Source organism: Natrix helvetica (genome assembly GCF_964273705.1).
Source record: "Natrix helvetica genome assembly, chromosome: Z".
Lineage (NCBI taxonomy): Eukaryota > Metazoa > Chordata > Lepidosauria > Squamata > Natricidae > Natrix > Natrix helvetica.
The window spans coordinates 131,368,880-131,392,699 of NC_138554.1; the positions used below are offsets into that span (position 1 = coordinate 131,368,880).

At 41.4% G+C, this 23,820-nt stretch overlaps 1 protein-coding gene across 6 annotated transcripts in view; it reads right to left on the minus strand.

Annotated features, from left to right (window-relative positions):
* Positions 1-23,820, minus strand: part of RBM33 (RNA binding motif protein 33) — a 127,124-nt gene that overhangs the window by 25,803 nt on the left and 77,501 nt on the right. For 5 of the 6 annotated variants that reach the window (XM_081932658.1, XM_081932659.1, XM_081932655.1 and 2 more), the window contains 2 exons: positions 11,001-11,213; positions 7,904-8,092 (listed from right to left, as the gene is read on the minus strand). In XM_081932658.1, the coding sequence (XP_081788784.1) occupies positions 7,904-8,092; positions 11,001-11,213 (402 nt within the window). Of the gene's footprint in view, positions 1-7,903; positions 8,093-11,000; positions 11,214-21,200; positions 21,635-23,820 lie in introns of those variants that run through there. The other variant, XM_081932660.1, reaches the window with a different exon arrangement.

Genomic DNA, 23,820 nt, shown 5'->3' on the forward strand with positions numbered 1-23,820 from the left:
AAGAGAGTAGCAGAGATGAGGAGCTGCTGCAACATTAACATCATGATAATTTCCCTGCAAAGTATACAAAATGGATTTAGGGAATAGCCCCTACATACAAGTACATGTGATACAGGCTAGAGCAGTGTTTCTCAATCTTGGCAACTTGTATGGACTTCACCTCCCAGAATTCCCCAGTTTTCAAAACCAGTTAGAAAACAGATTCACAAACAGATTTTTCCATGACTTTACAAAAATTACAGTGTAAACTCATTCAGTCCATAATAAAAAATAAACTTTATCTTTAATATAATCCTCAAATTAGTTGAACTTCATGTCAAATCAGTGTGTATTTCATTTTAAATCTGGATTTCAACCTTGTAATACAACTGTATAGTCATTTTCTAAATAAAATGAGTTCACTGAAAAATGTTGCAGTTACTGTCAGTGAGCACTAGGTTGTGCCATAACTCTGCGAATGTCAAGCAGAAGACACATTTGGGGGAGGGGGGAACCAGCATCTATCCCCCCTCCTCTTTTTAGCACTATAGGGTGTGTTATCTTAAAGTCCATACTGAAAACATTACTGGATTTTTATAAGGGCACAGAAACACAAATGTAAAGAAACTAGAAGGTGCAGTTAAAGAGTACAAGGCCAAGCAAGGTACTACTTTCCCAAAAAAGTATCTGCAACAGCCTAGATCAGTGATGGGGAACCTTTTTGGCACAGAGTACCCAAACTGGAATGAGTGTGTGTGTACGTGCGCTTGCACAAGAGCCCCAGAAACTCCCAAACCAGGTGGCTGGCACACGCTTGCGCACCGGCCAGCTAGTCTTTAGGTTTCCGGGACGTTGGCATGCGTGACGATCAGCTGGTTGGCAGGGATGCCCATGCTGTAAACCAGAAGAGCAGCTGTGATGAAGCACGTGCCAACAGAAAGGGCTCTGGGTGCCACCTCTGGTACGCGTGTTGTAGATTCGCCATCACAGGCCTCGATGTTAAAAATATATGTTAAAAGATTATCTTATGTCATAGTGCTACTACCATACAGATTACATCATTTGCTGATTAAACTGAATTGTTATATCACTTCCCCTCCTCTAATATTTTCTAGGAGTGCAAAAATATTATGTGCAATTATTCTCTTTAACTATAATGAGCTACTCCAATGATTCAATACTGTATCTTACTAAAAAAAAAAAAAGGAACAGCTGTAAGAACTGATTTTGTCAGAGCGGTTTGAAAATTGTTCGAATAGAACAGGCTTCTTTCTATACGACTTATTGGTAGAAGATGCTCAAGCTGTCTTCATGGGGCAGTGAACTTAACAGTACTATTAGAGATGGGGAGAGGACTCATTAAGGATCACCATTAAGCCACCAGAAGTGATCTGTAGAGGCCAAGGCAACAATGGTGGCAATGAAAAGGAAGCCAAAGGTTAGTAGGGCCAGAACTGAAAGCGCTCAGAAATAAAGGTATGGTAGTTCTTGACTTACAAACAGTTCAATTAGTGACCGTTTAAAGTTACAACAGCATTGAAAAAAGTGACTTATGGCCAATACAGCATCCCCATGGTCATGTGATTTACATTTGGATGCTTGACAACTGGTTCATATTTATGACGGTTGCTGTGTCTCTAAGTCAGCGGTTCTCAAATAGTGGGGCGCGCCCCCCTGGGGGGGCGCAAGGCTCCGTAAAGGGGGGCGCGAAGGCTCCCTTTCCATCTGGGTGCAATGGCGGCGGCGTGGGCGAGGCATAATATATCCCGGCTTGAAGTGGCAGCGCTGGGGACTGCTCAGAGACTCATCAGAGCCGCGGGCTGGATCTGTGCAAGAAGCCTGCTCGGGCGGGGGTGGGAGGGAGGGAAGCATGGCTGTCCCAGGCTTCCCTCCCTCCCCCCCCCCCAGCCCAAGCAGACTTTTTGCACAGCTCCAGCCCGCGGCTCTGATGAGTCTCTGAGCAGTCCCCAGCGCTGCCACTTCAAGCCGGGATATATTCTGCCATGCCCTCGGCGGCGTCTTTATGCAGGTAGCTCGCCTCCCCGCCAGCAGCTCCACCGCCAACATTCCGTCTGGAAGCGGAAGCGCAACAGCCGCTGTTGGGGAAGGGACAAAGGGGCGGCGGTCGCCCGATCTTGCCACCCCCACCCCTTCGCCCCTGGTAACGGCGACTGTTGTGCTGCTGCTTCCAGCTGGGATGCTGGAGGAGCTGCTGGCAGGGAGGGAGGGAAGAAAGGGAGGAGGGAGTAAGGATAGACAAGCAAGAGGGAAAGAGGAAAGAAGGCAAGCAGGCAGGAAGGAGGCAGAAGGAAGGAGGGAAGAATGGAACTGGAAGGGAGGCAGGGAAGGAGGGAGGGAGAAAGGAAGGATAGGAGGATAGGGAAAGAGGAAAGAAGGCAGGCAGGCAGGGGGAAAGAGGAAGGAGGGAACTGGAAGGGAGGCAGGAAGGAAGGGAAGGAGGAAGGGAGGGTGGAAGGAAGGATAGACAAGCAAGAGGGAAAGAGGAAAGAAGGCAAGCAGGCAGGAAGGAGGCAGAAGGAAGGAGGGAAGAATGGAACTGGAAGGGAGGCAGGGAAGGAGGGAGGGAGAAAGGAAGGATAGGAGGATAGGGAAAGAGGAAAGAAGGCAGGCAGGCAGGGGGAAAGAGGAAGGAGGGAACTGGAAGGGAGGCGGGAAGGAAGGGAAGGAGGAAGGGAGGGTGGAAGGAAGGATAGACAAGTAAGAGGGAAAGAGGAAAGAAGGCAAGCAGGCAGGAAGGAGGCAGAAGGAAGGAGGGAAGAATGGAACTGGAAGGGAGGCAGGGAAGGAGGGAGGGAGAAAGGAAGGATAGGAGGATAGGGAAAGAGGAAAGAAGGCAGGCAGGCAGGGGGAAAGAGGAAGGAGGGAACTGGAAGGGAGGCAGGAAGGAAGGGAAGGAGGAAGGGAGGGTGGAAGGAAGGATAGACAAGTAAGAGGGAAAGAGGAAAGAAGGCAAGCAGGCAGGAAGGAGGCAGAAGGAAGGAGGGAAGAATGGAACTGGAAGGGAGGCAGGGAAGGAGGGAGGGAGAAAGGAAGGATAGGAGGATAGGGAAAGAGGAAAGAAGGCAGGCAGGCAGGGGGAAAGAGGAAGGAGGGAACTGGAAGGGAGGCAGGAAGGAAGGGAAGGAGGAAGGGAGGGTGGAAGGAAGGATAGACAAGTAAGAGGGAAAGAGGAAAGAAGGCAAGCAGGCAGGAAGGAGGCAGAAGGAAGGAGGGAAGAATGGAACTGGAAGGGAGGCAGGGAAGGAGGTAGGGAGAAAGGAAGGATAGGAGGATAGGGAAAGAGGAAAGAAGGCAGGCAGGCAGAAGGGAGGGAGGTGCAAGGAAGGAAGGAAGCATAGATAAGCAGGAGGGAAAGAAGGCAGGCAGGCAGGGGGAAAGAGGAAGGAGGGAACTGGAAGGGAGGCAGGAAGGAAGGGAAGGAGGAAGGGAGGGTGGAAGGAAGGATAGACAAGTAAGAGGGAAAGAGGAAAGAAAGCATGTGACTACGGTGGGAGACGAGGAAAGACCGGTGTGCTATGTTATGCAGAGGTGTACTTATAACAATTTTATAGACAAATTAGACTATTTACAGTCGCGCGGGGGGGGGGGGCAAAATGTTTTCTTCTTCCTAGGGGGGGCATGACAGAAAATAATTGAGAAGCACTGCTCTAAGTCATGGGATCACCTTTTGTGACCTTCTGATAAGCAAAGTCAATGGAGAATCCAGATTTATTTAACAACCCTGTTACTAACTTAACAACTGCAATGATTTACTTAACAAATGTGGCAAGGAAAGTATGCCATTTTTATGCTGGGATAGCTCTCCATTTATCCTCGAGCAATATATATGCCTCGAGCAATTTCAACCAAACATGGTACACAGATAACTTACTCTCTGGAGAAAAATACTGTGGGGGTAAGACACCCTAACACCCCTTGGTGGATGTCTTCTGTTAAGATATAGCCTGTTATGCCATACTGCTGACTTCTACTGTACAGTGCAGTGGAGTTGCCATGGTAATGGCTTCATAGTACTCCACAAGGGGGCTCCCTCTGGTAAGGCGGACAATCCAATTACGTTTGGTCCTGACATTTTCTCCCGATAAATAAATACCCGAGCAACGCTGGATTATTGGCTAGTAGATTAATAAAAGCATTTGTGTCGGGCTTCAAACTCAAAGACATGCATGCTTATTCTGCAATAGGTCCCTCAATTCAAAAATCATTCCTCTTAGTTAAGTAATAGTAATCTTTGAGTTACAACAATTCATTTAGTAACTATTTGAAGTTACAACAGCATGGAACAAAGTGTATTATGACCGGTCCTTGCACTTCTGACTATAGCAGAATCCTCACGGACACATGATCAAAATTCGGGCACGGGTAACCAGCATGTATTAGACCAGTTAAAGAATCTCCAGATTATTTGATTGCAGTTTGTGGTCTTCCCAACCGGTTTCTGACAAGCAAAGTCAATGGGGAAAGCCAGATTTACTTAACACCATGTGATTAATTTAACAATTGTAGTGATGGGCTTAACAACTGTGATAAAACAGGCTGTAGAATCATGGATGTCTTATTTAACAGCCATCTTGCTTAGTAACAGAAATTCTTGTCCCAATTGTGGTTGTTCAGTCAAAGGCTACCTGCTTGCTCAGAATTTTAGCGGATAAATTTAACCACCTGCTAAAATCCAGCTTTTTTTATCCCTTCCACATCTATAAAAAGAGAGTTTGCAATGGAGAGCAACAGCCTTTAAGACCCTAGTTTTATAGGCTCCACAGAGATAGAAAATACTCCAATGCAGGCAACCACCCACTTCACAAAAAGGATGACAACCAGGGTGCATGGTCATCTCTGATCTCTCTCTGGAGCAGAGGTGGGAAATTACTTTTTCCAAAGAACATGAAAAACTGGGGATGTTGTGGAGGCCATCCCCCACCCCCACCCCATTGCCAGCACCACTAACGCCGTGGGCTGGACAGGGATAGTCAAAGGGCCAGATGTGGCCTCCGGATTGTAAAATGCCCCCGTTTGCTCTCAAGTAATGACAGCAGTTTTCTTTTATCTTTCCCAACTCTAGCCCACTCATTTGTATGTGCTTTTCTTATTGTACAGTTTTCTCACTGAGTTAAGACAACCTGTACACATGATGATTATTGTGCCTTGAGATCCTAAAAATGGGAAACTCCCAACCAGCTATGACCATGTAAAGTCCTAAGATCCAGAAACAATAGTAATAGCAAGAGTTCTTTTCTTTCTTCATTCTTGCAGAAAATATCTAGTTAAATAATACTTCCATATGGGCCCAACAGAAGAACCAAAAAGCATAGCAAATGAATATTTAAGTAATAACATCAAAATCAATTTGAAGACAGATGGCAAGTTATTAGCGAAAAGAACATTCATGGATATTCTGTACTAGTGTCCCCTTGAAACTGGAAATGTACTTTGGTTGACATTTTCACCTAGAGACAGATGGAATTGGCAAGGAACATTTTTTCCCAGCTGGCTCAGAGAACGCCGATACTGCTAATCTCAAATATTTGCATCAAGAGCAACAGACAGATGGGTCTCTGTGCCAATTTATTTAAATTATACATGCTTAATCCTAACTCAATTGCTATCGCTTTTAAACTATAGTTCTGTAATTCCTGAGCCATTATGTGTCAGCACCTAGCCAAATTTAGATGATCTGAAAAAATTAGGCCCTGTTTAGTCCTAGGTTAAGGTTAGGGTTAGTTTATATTCAAATTCAATTTGGAGGTTTTACTTAAAATTCAGGGAGGGGAGGGAGGGGAATGGCTGGATAGATAGATAAGATAGATAGATAGATGGATGGATAAGTAGATAGATAAGATAGATAGATAGATAGATAGATAGATAGATAGATAGATAGATAGATAGATAGATAGATAGATAGATAGATAGATAGATGATAGATAGATAGATAGATGGATGGATGGATGGATTGATACATGATAGATAGATGATGGATGGGTAAGTAGATGAATGGATATATCCTAATATATATCTTTACCTATATATACCTTACCTATATATATCATGGATAGGTAAGTGGATGGATGGATGGATGGATGGACGGACGGACAGAGACAGATATTGTTCAGCAAAGAGGATTTCAATTTTCACCTTATACAGCAGGCTCTACATTTACCTCCTTCCTTCACATGTGATAAATATCACTTTACTAGGATCACCCTACATTACTTGGTTGCAGAATAAGTCCCTGTCCTCCTTTTTGCAGCTACTTCATAATTTAGGATACATGCTACAATCAAATGAAAACAGGATCGTCTAATATTTAAGGGTTAATTTTTTTTCTACATGATGATGAAGAACCTAACCATGGGTATCACTTTTGATCTATCTGGATGTGAGAGCATTGGAGGCAATTCCATGAGAAACAGGCCTTTAGGAGCTCAGTCTTAAATGGGCATCTATCAAAATATTTGCTTAAGAGAATATTCTCATCATGAGCCCTGGGGTGGGGCAGTGGTTAAGAATGCATTACTCCAGGTTACTTCTGCTGACTGCCGGCTACCAGCAGATTGGCAGTTCGATCCTGACCAGCTCAAGGTTGACTCAGCCTTCCAACTTTCCGAGGTGGGTAAAATGAGGACTCAGATTGTTGAGGGCAATAGGCTGACTCTGTAAACAGCTTAGAGAGGGCTGTAAAAAACTGTGAAGTGGTATATAAGTATAAGTGCTATTGCTATTAGATTTCCCTGTTAGCATTGAATGGAATTTTTCCAAAAGAGCGCCAAGAGAAGTACATTTAGGTACAAAATGCAAAACAGCACTTCACCCTGCCAAATTTTTTAACCAAATTAAAGATTTGGTGGCTGCAGTGGCACAACCTGTTTAAGCACGGTCTAGTTTTTAGTTAATTTCTCTTGGGGCTTATTGCTGCTATGCAAACCCAGTCCTTTTGGTTTATTTATATTTAATGTGTAACTCAGAAAATGGGTTCAAGCCGTGACCAGATCAAGCTTGCAAACACATTCACTGGGTTGCAGGTGGAATACCTTTTACTGATTCAAAGGGTCTGTTTGTTTTTTCCCCTATTTCAGATAATAGCGGGTACATATATTTAAATTTACGTAGTTAACAGCCAAGAACCTCCAATTGTGCCACTTCTTTCAAATGTATAGAGCAGTGTTTCTCAACCATGGCGATTTTAAGATGGCTGGACTCTTAAACTCTTAAAGAATCCCCCCAGTCAGCTATGTTGGCTGGGAATTAAAGTCCAAACTGTCAGCCCTCAGGCTGCCATTCACATGGATGGGTCCAGCATGTCTACCCCAACATCCTGACAATCGGTTGCCCTGCGATCCCAGCAATCCCAGATTTGTCCTGCATGCTCCTTCTTCCTCTTGTCCAGCCAGCTCTAGTGGTGACATCATCAGCCTGTAGCAGACGGGGCTTCAGCTAGCTTCAGATTGTCTGGATGGACTCCACCGTTCCCTAGCTGGTGAGCTCCGTTTGAATGACATCACCCATCTAGTATCTGTGAGCAGGGGTGGGGGTGTTCTTTGCATGGACATTCTCTGGGTGGAGGTGGGGGTAATAGGTGGCAGCGTCATCACTAGGGAACAGGGAGGGGGTGTGGTGTATGGGTAATTAGGGTGGGGTCAAGAGTATATATTACAATGGTGTGGTTAACCAGTTTAGAGCTGACCTTGCTTATTTGTGCTGTTTGTCATCTAGTGTTGACTATCACAAGTTTTGCAACAATACAGGTAAAGCATTTACAACACCTTGCTTCTCTGTTTGTGTTCTTGATGAACACCGCAACGTGACACAAACATCTTAATACTGCCAAGGTTGAGAAACACTGACCTAGAGCTTTGCAAAGATTGAAGATTTCTGGCAAAAATAACAAAGGGGGGAGATGATCTACCTGGATGGGTCCTACTGACATGAGCAGGTTCTTCAGCTGAATGTCCGTGGTGGATGAAGAAAGCCCTTCCACTGACACCACGCAGGGCTGAGGTTTGCACTCCACCACCCGCAGATTCGGCTTACTTGACATTAAGCGGCCTCGGCCCATCTGGCTGACGATCCCCCTGCCTCTCCCATGCAGAATACCCTGGTGAGAAAAAAAGGATTTGATTTCGTGCTTCTGCTTACGTCATCCGACAGATTTAACCCGAAAGTTAGCTATTCTCTTAGAAGGGCTGGAGGGCAAATGGCTGAAGTTCCACCTGTAAACACAGCTGATGGCCAGACAGTCATAGTTCCTCAGTTCACTTTCATTAAAATCATGGACCAGGAAACTTATGATCCATTGGTATCATCATTTCAGAGATACTCCATTACATCCCCGAGGAAGCATTGCCTCATTGGCACACACGCAGACTCTCCGCCCATTGGCTGAGCCGTTGAGAGCTCAGCCGGCGGGAAAAACAACCCCGCGTCATTGGCTAAGCTGCTGACAGCTGCTAGGTATAAATAACAGCCTGATTGAATGTTGTTGCCAGTGCTGACTTCTGTCATTGCCTGTTAGCTGTTGTTAATTAAACAGAGTTAAATTCCCTCTGCCTCCCCTCAGTCATTACCCACCTTCTGAATAGAAAACTTCCTTATGTAAAGAGAAAAACAGAATGAACCAAACAAAAAACCACCCCTTAGTGGGAGATGTCCAGCTTCCCGCCATTGAGTTTTCTTGCGGGAAGTTGGAGGGGGAACGCTGAAAACGAGGCTCATGTGATTGTGGCAGCACTGAAGCAGCCACAACTTTGCCAAATTTCAGTCCCACGGGAATCATGGGCTCTAAACTGTGGATGCTTTCTGTTAGTCCTTTTGAGGTATGCCGTTTTAAAAATTGTTGGCCTCTGATGCACTGTTTCATCTAACTGTAAGGTTACAATCAATGAGAGACGTGAGAGCTTTCCCCGTGCATCAATTGGAAATCATAGCGAAGCTCCAATGTAACAAGAAGTTCCCATCCCTAGGAGAAAACAGTCCCCAAACACCGAGGCTTCCCAAAGCAACATCCATGTCCTTCATGAACTCTTTTATTTCCAGCAATGTACTCAACTCAAATGAACTCTTCCCTCTTTACAGCCACTCCATAAGTTCCCCAAAACTCTGACATACAGCTCTGTGTAAAAGTATCCCGCAGTTGGGCAAAAAATGCTATAAATTAAGAATGCTTTCAGAAATAGAAGTGTTAATAATTTATTTTTTTTATCCATTAGCAAAAAGGGAAGTAAATGAACAGAAGATGAATCCAAATCAAATCAATATTTGGTGCGACTACCCCTATCAAACAGTATCAGTTCTTCCAGGTAAACTTGTGCACAGTTTTTGAAAGAACTCGGTAAGATTCCTTCAAGGCTGTTCCAAACATCTTGGAGAACTAACCCTCAGATCTTCTGTGGATGTAGGCTGTCTTTTGTCTCTTTATGTAATCCTAAACAGATTCGATGATGTTGAGATGTCTGGTTTGAAATCTTTATTTGCAGGGGTCCTCAAACTATGGCTCGTGGGCCGGATATCACCCACCGAAGCCATTAATCTTGGCCCATGCAGGATCACGAGGCTCCCCTGCCCACATTGCCCCACCTACCCACTAGCCCCCACCCACCTTCTGGAGGACGAGGAGGTCAAAAAGGAGACACACGGAAGCCTCAGTAGGCCAAAAATGTGCCCATTTTTTGGGTGGCAGAGTTTTCGTGGAGGCCAAGGAGGCCAAAAATGTGCCTGTTTTGGGGCAGCAGAGTGGTTCTACAGGCCGAGGAGCCAAAACCAGGTCCAAAACCAGGTCTGGTTTTGGCCTCCCCAGCCTCCAGAGAGAAAGAGAGAGGGAGGGAGGGAACACACACACACACACACACACAAACAGAAGTTCCTCACACACACAAACACACAAGGCAGCCACATCCCTTCACTAACCTGCTTTCCACCCCAGGAGCATAACAAATTAAACTTTAATTTGTGTGTATTGTTTAATGGACTGCTAAATTGGCCATGGCCACCCAGTCGCATGACTACCTAGCCACACCCATCCAGTCACATGATCACCTGGGCATGCCCAGTCCAGCCCCCCAAAAGTCTGAGGGAACATGAATTGGCCCCGTTTAAAAAGTTTGAGGACTACTGCTTTACCCAGGAGAGACTTTGCTGATGCAGTATAACTACCTTTTGTTCCTGTGCTCAGATGCTTGACTTGAGACATGCAACTGTCTTCCACAACCTTAACTTAGTAGGAAAGTTTGGCTGTTCCTTATCCAGATTTAAGCTTCCTACTATTTCAGTTAATGACTGAGTTTCAACCCACTTGTCAATTGACGTTCATTGGTACCTGCTTGGCATAATTGGTATAATACATTTGGCGCTAATTCTACAAAATCCTTGATTTTGTGGAATTGATTCTGCTTTGAAGATAAAGGGTGATGACAATGAATATTAATTTGATTTGCATTTCTCTTCTGTTCATTTACTTCCCATTTTGTTAATTGATAAAATATAAATTATTAACACTTCTATTTCTGAAAGCATTCTTAATTTACAGCATTTTTATACAAATGCCTAGTTCTTTTGCACAATACTGTACATTGAGGCAATAAACATACATGGGTTAGAAAAAGTAGGCTTCTAAACAGTTTTTTATTATACAAAATTACACAGTAGCCAAGGTCTTAGAAAAGGATTTGAGCTCAAGGGTCCCCAACAGAGTTATCTGCGGTGTTAAAATATATTTCCCATCAATCCTGTTTGGTGCTTCCCATGTTAAATAATGGAATCCATCTTATCTGGGAACTATCAGATACCGGAATGTTACCTGAGGACCAGCACTCACATGGGAATATTTTCGTCATCCACAGCTTTTGCCAGAAGTCAAAACAACAACCACAAATCTATACTGCCAAGAGAAATTCTCTTTCTATTACCTCAACAGCTAATGTAGTTAACAAATTCAGCGTCTCAATAACCCTGGAAAGTTATTTCTTCAAGCAACCAATGAAGATATCAGGACAAAGCAGAATCAATACCTTTTTCACTTGATGTATCCCTGGGATATTTTTTAGTCCTTGAGGAAACGTAGAATGGATCTGTGACAGAAGGTGCTGATGAGGCTGATGTAGTTGCTGCACTGTCCCCTTTGTTAGTGTGACCTTCCGCATCGGCTGATGTCTCTGCTCCGAGAGCTGCGGAAGCCGGTTAGCAGATTCTTCCAAATGAGAAAAGCCAACATTCTCACCACCCTGTAAGAAATGTAAAACATTTTGCTTAAAACGTAAACAAAAAGAAAAATCTACTACGTGTTTTTGGCAACTATACTATGGAATGGAGCTTGGATAACAGATTAAGAAGTATTAAGATAATGCTTTAATGTACATGGCTTCCTAAAATTGAGAGAGGGTTAAGAAGAGAAGGCATTTAGTAGCACCTGCGTGATTTATTCCTTAGAGTTAGAAATCACAGAGGTCTCTTCCCCCCAATAGAGGTATATGTGAATCAAATGCTGGTACAACTTTCCCAAATGTGGAATCCTTCTAGTTCTGGGGCTCTTAACTCTCAGAATTTTCAGTCAATGTAATTATATAACAAAATGCTGGGGAACCTGTTGCCTTCAGGCACCGCTTATGGCATGAAGGCACTTCATATTGGTGATTGTCAACATTTGGAGATATACTGTACACAAAATAGAAAACGTATTTTGATTCAAGTGTGAATCAAACACATTCTGGCTCATGCGCACCTTTCCAGAAAATCAAAACTTGTCCAAACTAAACCCAGATAGCTAATTTCCTTTTCCCGCTTCCCTATTCCCCTCAGATGGCTCCAAAAGTGGGCTGCTATGGGTTAGGCTGGTTTCGGGAGAACCCGTAGCTAACATTATGGCTGGTTCAGAGAACCTCCAAATCCCACCCCTGGCTGGCCCCGCCCTCCCACTCCTCCCCTCCCAGGAGTCTCCATGCGGCCCGTTTGGATGCAAGGTAAGTGCAGGCCCCGTGCAGAGGCTCAGTAAAGGGATAAACGGGCTTCCTTGAAGTTCCGGAAGCCGGAAACGGGAGGCAGTTTTCACTCTCCCAGAGGCTTGAGGAAAGCCTCCAGAGCCTGGGGAAGGCGAAAACGCCTCCCCACCCCCATGGTGCAGGAGGCCAACTAGGCCATGTCTACCATGGCCATGCCCACCCAGGAACCGGGAAAAGAACCTGTTGCTGAAATTTTTGAAGCCCACCCCGATGACAGGCAAACTAGAGGAAGGTTGACAGCCTGTTCCTCATCTCCACATGGTCTGTGTACCAGCCAGCTCATCAGTATTTCCCGCATCCTTTCTTTTACCCACTACTACGCATGTGTGTGCGTTGTATTTGTGCTGATAAATAAATAAAAGGAGACTAGTATAGATCTATTTCAAGCTATTTAGCTCTCATCAGCGAGCCATACCCTTACTGGGATTTGAACCTGGGCTTTATATATATATATCTCCATCCATCTCCATCTCCCATGGTCATTTTCTGTCAGGGGCAAGAAACCAGCTGAACACAATGTTTATGGCTATTCATCTGTTGACAAAAATCTCACCAGATTCATGCTAGATAAATATTGCAAAGTTTTAGAGAAGGTCTCCTTTTCACTGCTTCCATCTCATTATCTACTCAAGGATAGGCAGCCTTTTTATTCCTCTTCTCAACTCAGGTTCAGATTGGACCACACTTCCTTCCCACTTTAATTTCTATCTGGACCTTATGACCTTTCCATGATCTTCCCAGAATCTTACTTCGTTTTTTATCCCTCCCTGTTTTAGCCACTGCCTTTTAACCTGGAGCATTTTGCCAGTACACATGCCTTCAAGATCTGTGCCAAGACAAGTTCTTAATAATTCCAGTATGGATATTGACCACCCAAAATAACAGAATGTTTTGCACATCCCTAAGGGAAATGTAAGGATGCTAGATTAAGAAGAGTTCTGATCTGATCCAGGCATACTGTCTTTTTAGGCAGTCCTTTTCTAATTATGATTGTTCAAAGAAAATCAAGTCAACTCATGATTATGTGATATATTCCTTTAAAAAAAAACATTTGTGGAAACAGCACCTTATTATTCATGAATGAAATATTCCATCCCAAACTCTGAGGATAAATTAAAACCAACACAATTCTAGAAAGGCTATAAACTCTGTAAAGACCTATGTGTTTTAAACAGACATAATAAACTGAAGATAAGAACTATATTCTAAGAAAGTTTCCCTCTCTAATATTTTATTCTATATCTTAAAATATCTTAATTGAAGTTGAAGTATCCACAGTGAAATCTTTCTACAATGATTATAAATCTGCAAAACTTTAAAACTGCATGTATACAGCAGCAGAGAAATGTAATATGTCCCTACTGGTAAATAAACACACTTTCTTACTTTGAACTGAAAACATTAAATCCCCCCTCAGAAACTCATATTTGTATTATTTTTGAATGACAAGCCAAGAGTAGGATTAGGCAAGCTGATCTATCAGATGTAAAGCTCAGCAGGAGATCCCTTGTCATAGCATGTCTTGAACTGTTGATCTGCAAATAAAAGATTCTGCAAATCTAGACTGTTAAAAAAAAATGAAAATTCAAGATATGACATATTTCCCCTTCAGTATGGTTATTATATTCATATATCATATTCAAGTGGACATATACCTTTTTCAAAGGTACAACTTTTCTATGGGCTAAAACCTCATTATATGGTCTAAAAATTAAGGTTATTTTTAATCATCTTTATTAATTTTAGTTGAAAAGACAAGAAATTAAATAAGATTCAGAAGCTTCCAATTCCATTATTTATTTTTAGAAAGGTAAGCTCTGATCATGCTGTATTAGGAAGGACGTTAATAAATAAGAGCAACGAAGGAGCACTAGAATTTTGTAAGCTGTACTTTTCTCACAAATACCTTGACAGTTTCACAATGAAGATGAAGTCAGTTGGCTATCAATATTAGCTGGACAATTTTATTTATAACAAACGCTTTGAGGATGTCCTGATAAAATACTGCCCCATTGATACTGTCAGAGCTTCTTGCAATTTGACAGATCAAATCTTATTCTAATTCTTAAAACCGCACAAATAAACGGTATCACTCGAGTGCATTCTGTAGTGAGCAAATTGATTAATCCCTTTCTATAGAAATCTCAACTCTTGATTACACCTATCAGACGTTAAGCACCATTATTCCAAGTGACAACACTTGACAAATTCCCTAACCATCTCTCTCAGCCTTTGTACCCCTGCTAGCTTGTATTAACCCTGATGAAAAATTAATTTTCCTTATCTTCAACTAAACCCCAAAATCCAAATCCGCCAAACTGGCAACTCTTTCTGTAAAGGTATTATGAAAACCTCTAAAAGATTAATTGCATGTCTTCAGGTGACATTAAATTAATTTCTATACTCGTGATAGACATTTGATACTCAGCACTGAGGGGACAGATAACATTGTCAGGATACACAGAAGGACAGTGGTGGAGTGTCCCAGGGCAGCCTCTTATGAATTCTCCTTTTGATAAGGCCATACTTCACTGTCATTGACACTGTTACCGATCTTGCAACCTCAGACCTCACTGCACAGGTTTCTATTAGCAGTGACAATGCTGTGTTTATCCATGTAATCTTTGCTAAAGCGAATTCAAATAATCACCCTAACAGTGAGAGGGATGTACATGCTGGTTAAAGCATTTAAAGAAAATACGCTAGGCCTGATTTGAGAAATATTGCAAACACAACTCTGCACTTCTATCCTGGCGAAATGAGTTACAGTCTAAAAAAAGGCAAGGTACATTTTAGTTTCTATACTGGGGGCCATAACAAGCTGTACCACAACCATGTTCCCATTAAGTCACCTTACAAGATTTAATAAATGGCTTGTTTTCCTCAATAATCACTGTTTTTTTAAAATGAAAGCCGGGTGAGAAAGAAACTACTGTGCAAGTGTCGCAAGTAACATGAAGTCAATATCCAAAAAAGTAAGCAAGTTTAAAATCAAAGGGTGTAAGATCACTGCAAAACTAGCAACTATTTTGTCACATTTGAACACATGTCCAAAAGGTGTTTTTTCTAAAGGGTAACTGGACTTTCTTTGTTCTTTTTTTTTTCTTTGAAAATGTTTTACTTATCATCCAAGAAGCTTCTTCAGTTTTAACTGACAGGTGGGGAATTCAGTTAGTTAGAAGTGAATAAGTTTCTTAAATGAGAAACGTTTTCAAAGGGGAAAAAAATACCAAGTAAGTCCAGTTGCCTTTTGGGAAAAGCATTTGGGGAACAACCTAACCTGGATAACTAAGACTCTCCGTAGAATCTGAATACTTGTATTAATGAACTCACCAAAACCAATTTCATGATAAGTAAATTAAAGAAGTCTTCGTGTTCAAACACTTTTGCGACCTGAGACTTAAATAAAGGGATATTCTTCTACTTGCTTTTAAAGTAAAGGTGAGAAGACCGGAAATGAATTCATTTGGGTTAGTTTCAAGGTAGCATTCAAAGTTCAGATTCAGACTTATATCAACCTTTCCCCACTGACATCCTTCAGAAATATAGTGCCATATTTATGACACTCAAAATTATGGTTTCGTGTATTAGTGCAGAATGAAAGAATATTGCGATTTACTTTTCTTCTGTCCACACTTTTTGCGGGGGCACAAATTAGTTTTTGCCTTAAACATCTTGCTGGAAAACAGGAGAGCTCATTTTGTGTATGAGAACCATGCATATTAAACTCATATGATTTTCAGCATTTGAATAAAGATACAGAAAGGAAGTTTTACTAAATGTACAAAATGCATTTCTGTTGTTTCCACATTCCCATATATAATCAGGATATAGTTAAGAAGTACTTCAACACCTTCCTTACATTTTTTTACAATCAGCTGAAGATAGTAAATGTCTTTAGTGTTATCCAACAAATGGCCCGTTAATAGAGATGTACTGCTGTGTATTTGCTGATCACTATGACTGCAGAAATATGTATGGTCTCTGCCATTGTAGCCATAAAAATTGCATTTTTGAAAATGTTAAATTTTATATAGCCGTTCCTTGAAACTGATGGTGATTATGCAAACATTCTTCCTGCCCCTTGCTCAATCAAGTTATTTTCATCACATGAAATTATAGGAAGCAAGATAAAATATGTGACTTGCAATACTTCGGAAATTCCAATAAGAGATCTATTTTTTTTTCAGTTAAGCAAAAATACTATATTATGTAGAAAGTAAAGTGAAAGGCACATAATTGTGTTCTTTGAAACAGTTAACAAATATTTCTAATTATAACAATCTGCACTAAAAATATGGAGCAAATACTAGTAGCTATTTTTTAATAAATAATTTTAAAAGCCAAGGATTGAGAAAACATGAACATCGGGGCTTTGCGTTCAAAGGACATTCCTTGCAAAGATTACAGGAGATGTTTGACCATAGGCAGTCCTCATGTTACGACCCTAATGGAGCCTGCCCATTACGGTTGTAGGCTGTGATAGGTTGGTGACTGATCTGGTTTTATAGTCTTTTTGTGATGGTCATTAAGCAAAAGATGCAGTCATTAAATGAATGCATGGTTCACTATGGGCCAGTTTTAGAAAAAGAAAACAAAGTAAAATGCTGGTTTTTGGCAAAATGGTCCTAAAATGCTGTAATGCAGGGATGTCAAACCCAATGGCTGGGAGCTGGATCTGGCCTGCGGGATGCTTAGATCTGGCCCACAGGGACACCCTGGAAACAGCGGACTCGGCCACAGTGCCTCTGCCAGAGAAAACGCGTGCATCCCTCCCAAGCTTCGTTTTCACGGGCAGAGCGTTGTAGGATGCCATTGCAGCTGAAAACAGAGCTCAGAAGCCTGTTTTTGCTGGCAGAGCACTCATCCACTGCGGGTGCCCCCGACACGAGTGACATCAAGCTGGCCACACCCACCCTGGCCCCCTGAGATCAAACACAACCCTGATGCGGCCCCCAATGAAATAAAGTTTGACACCCCTGCTGTAATGTGACTGTTGGATGCTGCAAGCAGCCATAAGTGCAGACTGGATGGCTCACAGCCAAAGTGTGGTCAGTTAAGCAAGGGGCTAGTGCAGGGGTGTCCAAACTTGGGAACTTTAAGACTTGTGGACTGGCTGGGGAATTCTAGGAGTTGAAGTCCACAAGTCTTAAAGTTCCCAAGTTTGGACACCCCTGGGCTAGTGGAACTACTGGAACTATTTGAATCTGAGTTATAAATACCCCCAGGGAAATATGTCATAACTTCAAACGGTTGCTAAGTGGACTAGTTATAAACTGTGGGCTACTTGTGTAAGTAGTAAGCCAACTTTACACCACAATATCCCCATGCTCCTGAAATGCAGTGGATGCCTCTTTTATCATCCTTTCCCATATTCCCTCCATCAGGTTTTCTCTAAATATTCGCCATATTTTCTAAAGTAGAAATGGGTAGCTGGTCCATACAAGCTTATATTCTAAAATATTACTCAAATGGAGCAGACGGGACCTGCTCACCCTTTCAGAATTGTAGGCGATTTGCAGTTGTGTATCTGTCACTCTAAGATACTGAGACGACTCCAATTTGTGTTGGAAATGCAAACACGAAGAAGGAATGTTTTAACATGCATGGTAAACTTTTTAAAAAGCCAGAAAGTTCTGGACTCAAATATATGCACTAATTCAAAGGATTTAAACAGTTAATACACGGTTAAAACTATAGGCTTTTTTTTTTGGGGGGGGGACTGATAAACAGCTGGAAAGAAGTGATGGAATACTGTTTTTCTGCATGACAACCGCAGCAATATAATTGTATAGGCAATGATGAAAAAAATCTGGAGCTGCCCACAGTGGAGGAATGGTTAATGAAGATGATGGAACTTATGGAAATGGTCAAATTGACTTCTCTGACTTGAGGAAAGACAGTATCTATGTTTATTGCTGTCTGGAAGCCTCTTAGAGATGCTTTGCATGCAACAGAAAATGAACTTATGGTTTATGGTTTTGAAAATTAGACAGGATAAGCAAAAGTTTAGACAATATAGAACAATGGAGTTATGCTGTAATCATACAGCAAAGAGTAAATGTATAATTGTATTTATCACTGCTGTAAAGAAAAGCAGAAGCAACTTCTATGTGTGTTTTTTCTTTACTTTTGCACATTTAGCTCTTTCCTTGATCTATATTTTTTTATTTTTTTTAAATAAGATTATATTTTAAAAAATAGATAACTTTGTTCCCTAGTGATTAGCCAGGCTGACTTGAGCTGGCAATTGAAATCTATTGGAGGACGCATCTTCCTACTTCACCTGACATGATTTGAGCTATATTGATAGAGAAGATAAATTAGAGTATATAGGTAGGCAGACAGGCAAGCAGAGACTGACAGAGAAACAATTTCAGGGGTCCTGGTACTCTGAGCTTGCTTGTTTTCTTGCAGGAGTTTCATTACCCAAGTAGGTAACATCATCAGTGCTAGTAATGAGGAGGGTTTGCTCTCAGTTTATATTCTAGTGCAGCGATGGCGAACCTTTTTTGGCTCCTGTGCCATAAGTGGGGGGAGCACAGGGGGGTCATGTGCGGGCGTGCCGCACCCATAATGCAATGCATGACCCCCAGTGCGCATGAGCACACTACAGGCGCGACCCCCCCCCATTTTTACATGCTTTTTTCGCCCTCCCCTGGCTCTAGAGGCATTATAGGAGCCTGGGAAGGGTGAAAACAGCCCCCCCCCGCCCCCCCCGACGCCCTCCGGAGGCGTCAGGGAAGCCTCCAGATGGTTCCTGAAGCCTTTGGAGCGCTCTCAGAGGATCGTTTTGAGCACTCCGAAGGCTTCAGGGACCGTCCAGACGCCTCCGGAAGCCTGGGGAGGGCGAAAAATGGCTTTAAAAAAGGGTGAACTCAGCTGGCCAGCATGCACATGCACGCTGGCCAGCTGACAGGGCAGCGCCTTGTGTGCCCTGACAAATGGCTCCGCGTGCCACCTGTGGCACGCGTGCCATAGGTTCGCCATCACTGTTCTAGTGGCTTGTCGTATCAAAGAGTTGGTGGGAGTGGTCTTAGGAGGTTCTTTGGTTGGGCTGTTTACTGTTAGCTTCTAGCAGTCAGAAGACATGAACAAAACTCTTTTAATTTCACAACATAGAGACAGACATAACCATAGTTTTAGCTGGGAAACTGGGACCATCCTAAACCAAGCCAAGTCCAAAAATGCTAGGGAATTTCTAGAAGTCTGGAACTCTGACAAATTAACCAACAGACACATAGACATAAACAATATCTACATACTGTGCAAAAGAAACAATCAACAAACCAAAAAAGGGAAACTAAAGAACAAAACACCTCAGCACTCAGATGAACATAGATTAATTCCAAGATTAACATCAGACCAACATTCAAGAAGTAAACAAAACTTCAATCAAAGAACTGCCAAACAAGCTAACAATAAACACCCCAAACAAAGAACCTCTAAGACAATTCCCAACACTGACAGTGCAAACTACTAGAATATAAATTGAGAGCAAAATGGTGTTATCTAGCTTGGATAATATCTGATATTTACCTAGTTTGTGTCTTCAAGAACACAACCAAGTTCAGAGAGGTTGTTCAAGGACCCTTCATTTCAACCATAAGCTACAAATATTCTCCTTTATTTATAGATGCATCTATCTACCTCTGCAGCAGCAATGTTGGAACAGATAAATAGGAATATTCTTTATTGGTTAAGTGTGATTGGACACAAAAAAATTGTCTCTGGTGTGTAAGCTTTCAGTGTACATACAAATAACAAAATGTTGTCATAGATCATAAATCGAAAGATACAATCATAAGATACAAACGAGTGATAAAATCGTAAGATACCATTAGGAGAAGGTAGTAGGAAAGATGAGAATAGCAGCAAAGTAGCCCTACTACATAGGTAAATAACTTCATCCGTAAGACAATGCTGTGGGAATTAGGTGTTTTAGCAGAATGGCATGGGATGGAGGGGGAGGACCTCCCTCTGTAACTAGTTTGCTTTGGCATGCAATGCCCTATAGCGGTGTCCTAAGGGGAGAAGATAAAACATTTATGGCCAGGATGTGAAGGGTTTGTAGGTATGTGTGCATGTGATACATATATAAACACACATAAATACACACACACACAAACACATATACATACACACAGTAAGAGGGAGGGAGGGAGATGTAGATACATTTATGCAGATATATCACTTTTTCTGCATGGACGTAAGTAATTCATTTCCTGCTGGGGTCCATGCATTGAGTCCCACCACTACTGTGGTTTTCAATTTAACTAATAGAAGATGATCTGTTTTAGCCAAGTTGAGCATTACTGAGTGTTACTGCTGGGAGTCAAGTGCTTATTGGATTTACAAGTTACGGGTTTTTTATGTACTGTGGTTCCCATTGATGTATACATGTGGCTAGTTTGTGGCGATTGGGCAATGCTCACTTAATATCCAAAACATGATTTGACTATATTCCATAACTTCTAAAAGTAAAAGAGTTTTATGTACTTTTAAGATTTTAAAATAAAAGACACAAAATGAGGTTGCTCAATTATCATAATGTTCTTCAATTTGCAGAATTCACAGTATCTCAAGTCAGGCTTCAGCTTATTGAATAGAAGTATATTCGCAGAGCATCTCTTGTCAGTTGGGCACATATGTACTTTACAGAAAGAAACAGAATATAGAATAATAGAGTTGGAAGAGATCTTGGAGGTCTTCTAGTCCAACCTCCTGCTTGAGTAGGAGAATCTATATCATTCTGGACAAATGTCCGCCGAATCTCTTTTTAATGAAATGGAGTACACATAGCTTCTGGAGGCAAGCTATTCCACTGGTTAATTATTTTGTTAGGAAATTTCACCGTAGTTCTAGGTTGGATCTCTCCTTGAAACGTTTCCATCCATTACTTCTTGTCCTGCCCTCAGGTGCTTTAGAAAATAGAATTGATTTTCTCTTCTCAGAAGAGAACAGAAGAGGATATTTTTATTTTTGTTCTTCTAAATCTGATCACATTTTGAACAGATTACCTGATCGTCCTTAAGATTCATGGCGAACTCGTGTCAGATGTCTTCTCCATTTATGTTAACTATCAAAAATTGTCTGGCGAGGGAGGGGGGGGACATAAAATTTCCACCAATATAATTAATGTCTTTAGTACAAAGGAACTGATTTTTTTATCTATGACATCACAATAAAGGGGCTATAAAAGTAAAAATTCTTCAAATGTTTTTATTGTATGAGATGAGAAATACAGATGCAAAAACAAAGAGCAAACAAGAAGCAAACTTTGTATATAACGTTTTGTGTCAAGTGAGATGAGAACAGTTTAGGAATAGTTCTCATTGTGAGATCAATGTTGGTTTAGCCACTTGCAACACAGTTTGTAGTCCATTCCATTCTTCCACTCTTCCATTCACTTCATCATACCAGTAGTGCAAACTAGTTGGAATAATTAGTAAAAAAGATTGTGCTAGAGACATTCAGTAGCAACAGCACACAACCCAAAGCTGTTGTTTCATATAGAAAAAAAACCCCACTAGGGCAGTTCTTCAGAGAGATAAAGAAGTACGTTCTTGGTCCAGGATTAGACTCAGCATTTTCAGACGACAGAGGACTTAGTCACGTCACTCTGAGCAAGGAAGAGGAGTCGTTGGCTAAGGAGAAATGATCCAACAATAATGTAAGATGGCTGCATAATACAATAAATTATTTAAGCTCTAAGTTATTTCACAGCAGTCAACAGACAGTGTCCAATATAAAGAGCTTCCAGTACTCCGCCAAAGGGAATACAGGAATAGGATTTAAAAACCTGGTTCCATTAGACCGTCAAGATTATTATAATTTGTTACTTTATACACATTCCTCCGGTTCTTTTAATCTCAATGTTTGTGTGCTACTTCAGAGGTCACTAAACAAAAGGAACATGAAGATGACTCAGATTTTAGGCACACCTGGCCTATAAAGCAATTATAATCTGAGGTTGAGAATGAAGACATTAGATTTTATTGTTTTGGGGCCTTTAGAATGCAAGAGGGAAGATGGCAGAGCACAGAGAATATCTGCGGCATACGGAGAAAACATTTCAGCGACAAGATGATTTGAAATCCGGTGTGATGTAGAGATTTAAACTGTTGGACAAGAACAATGGAGAGTGGAGTTGAAATCCCTGAACTATAAAGCTCAGAGTATCACAATAGTCAGGAGAAGATAAAAATGAATGAATAAGGCAACTACCATATACATTTCCCAGAGTCCCATGAAAAAAACAGCATAATAGGTTTATTAATAAGATTATGATGAGCTTTAAAATGATTGCCATTTTGCTGCCTGTGAATCTTGAAAACCCTTTCCCACTATTTTGTTTTCAACAAAACAGATTATAGAAGCCATAAGGGGAAGACCATACAGCTGTGTGTGGAGGAAAAATACGGTTTAGAGAGGAAGGTTATGATATGCAATGCAAAGCCAAGCAAAGACAAACTAACGCAATATATGTAAGCGTTAGGATTTTGAACAGTGAAGGTTTTAGAAGATAAAATGTGTTTAAACTAGCTTCCGTGACAATTATGTGATTTAATAGCAACTCTAAACTTTCTACTATTATTATAGAATACCCAGTGTCATAGAACCATTCCTACAAGTAAACTAACATGACGCCTGATGGCTGCCCTACTGAATAACAATCCTACTTATATTAAGTAGTATATAGGGGAACATTGGTACTTTTGCACATAGGCAGTTTGCAATAATTTGAACTTATAATGCACCATCAAATGTTCCTTCCATTTTAGTTATCCAAACTACAGACAAAGTTTAAATCACAATTAATTTTTTTGAAGCCAAATGTAGAATAATGTAGGCAGAGTATTAGGCTACAGCTAATGAACAGCAGTAAGTGATGAAGAAAAGTAATCAGTTAGAATCAGGAGCTAAGCTAAGCATCTATCAAAAAGAAGTTAAGTCTAAGCAAGCATTGCAATTAACATATTTCACTCAGCTCGACAGTCAGAACAGGAAAAAAGGCATTTATTCTGGACCAAAAAGGAAAGACAATCAAAATTCCAATGTAAACGAAAGACAACAGCAACACCAGACATTTACCAGGGATAAAATACTGCCAAACGACCCCTTTAAAATGTTCCCATCATCTAAAGCAAGAAACTTCTGTCAGAGTAAAATGGTCCTATTGAAAAAAATTTACCCAAGAATTCTCCAAACACTGAGGACACAAAAACATTTAGCAGACAACGCAAAGGAAAATAAAGCCAGGTAAGAGAAGCTGCAAATATTCATTTAGCAAAAGATCACGACTTCCTTTCCAAAATCTTTCCAATTGTTGGTCAATCTCCTATTACGTGTACTTCCAAAAGTCGCAAATACTCCTCACACACATTGGGACACAGAGAACTTTCATTGTTACTCAATCAAATTTCACATTTACACAGGACTCAGGGAATGCCAGGTTAAGAATAAAGCAGGAAAATATTTCAGGAATAAACACATCTACACGCACACCGAAAATGCTGAGGCAATGCAGAAGCCAGGACAGGAATGTTTGGACCAGAGATAAATGTTTTAAGTGCAACTTAAAATCAGCTGTTATTTCAGTATGTTAGTAAGCAGAGAAGGATTTTGTATATTGTACAGATAGCCTTGAAAATTTCCAAAATGGCACATTAATGTTATAATACATATGTCCTCCCTCCAGAAATGAAACCGGGCAGTTTCCTAAATGCAGTTATTTTCTTGACCTTGGAATGTGAATATGCAATATGTACTCACATATTCAAAGTTCCTCTCCACTCGAGCTCAATTAGTGCTTAAGACTGACACAGAAATA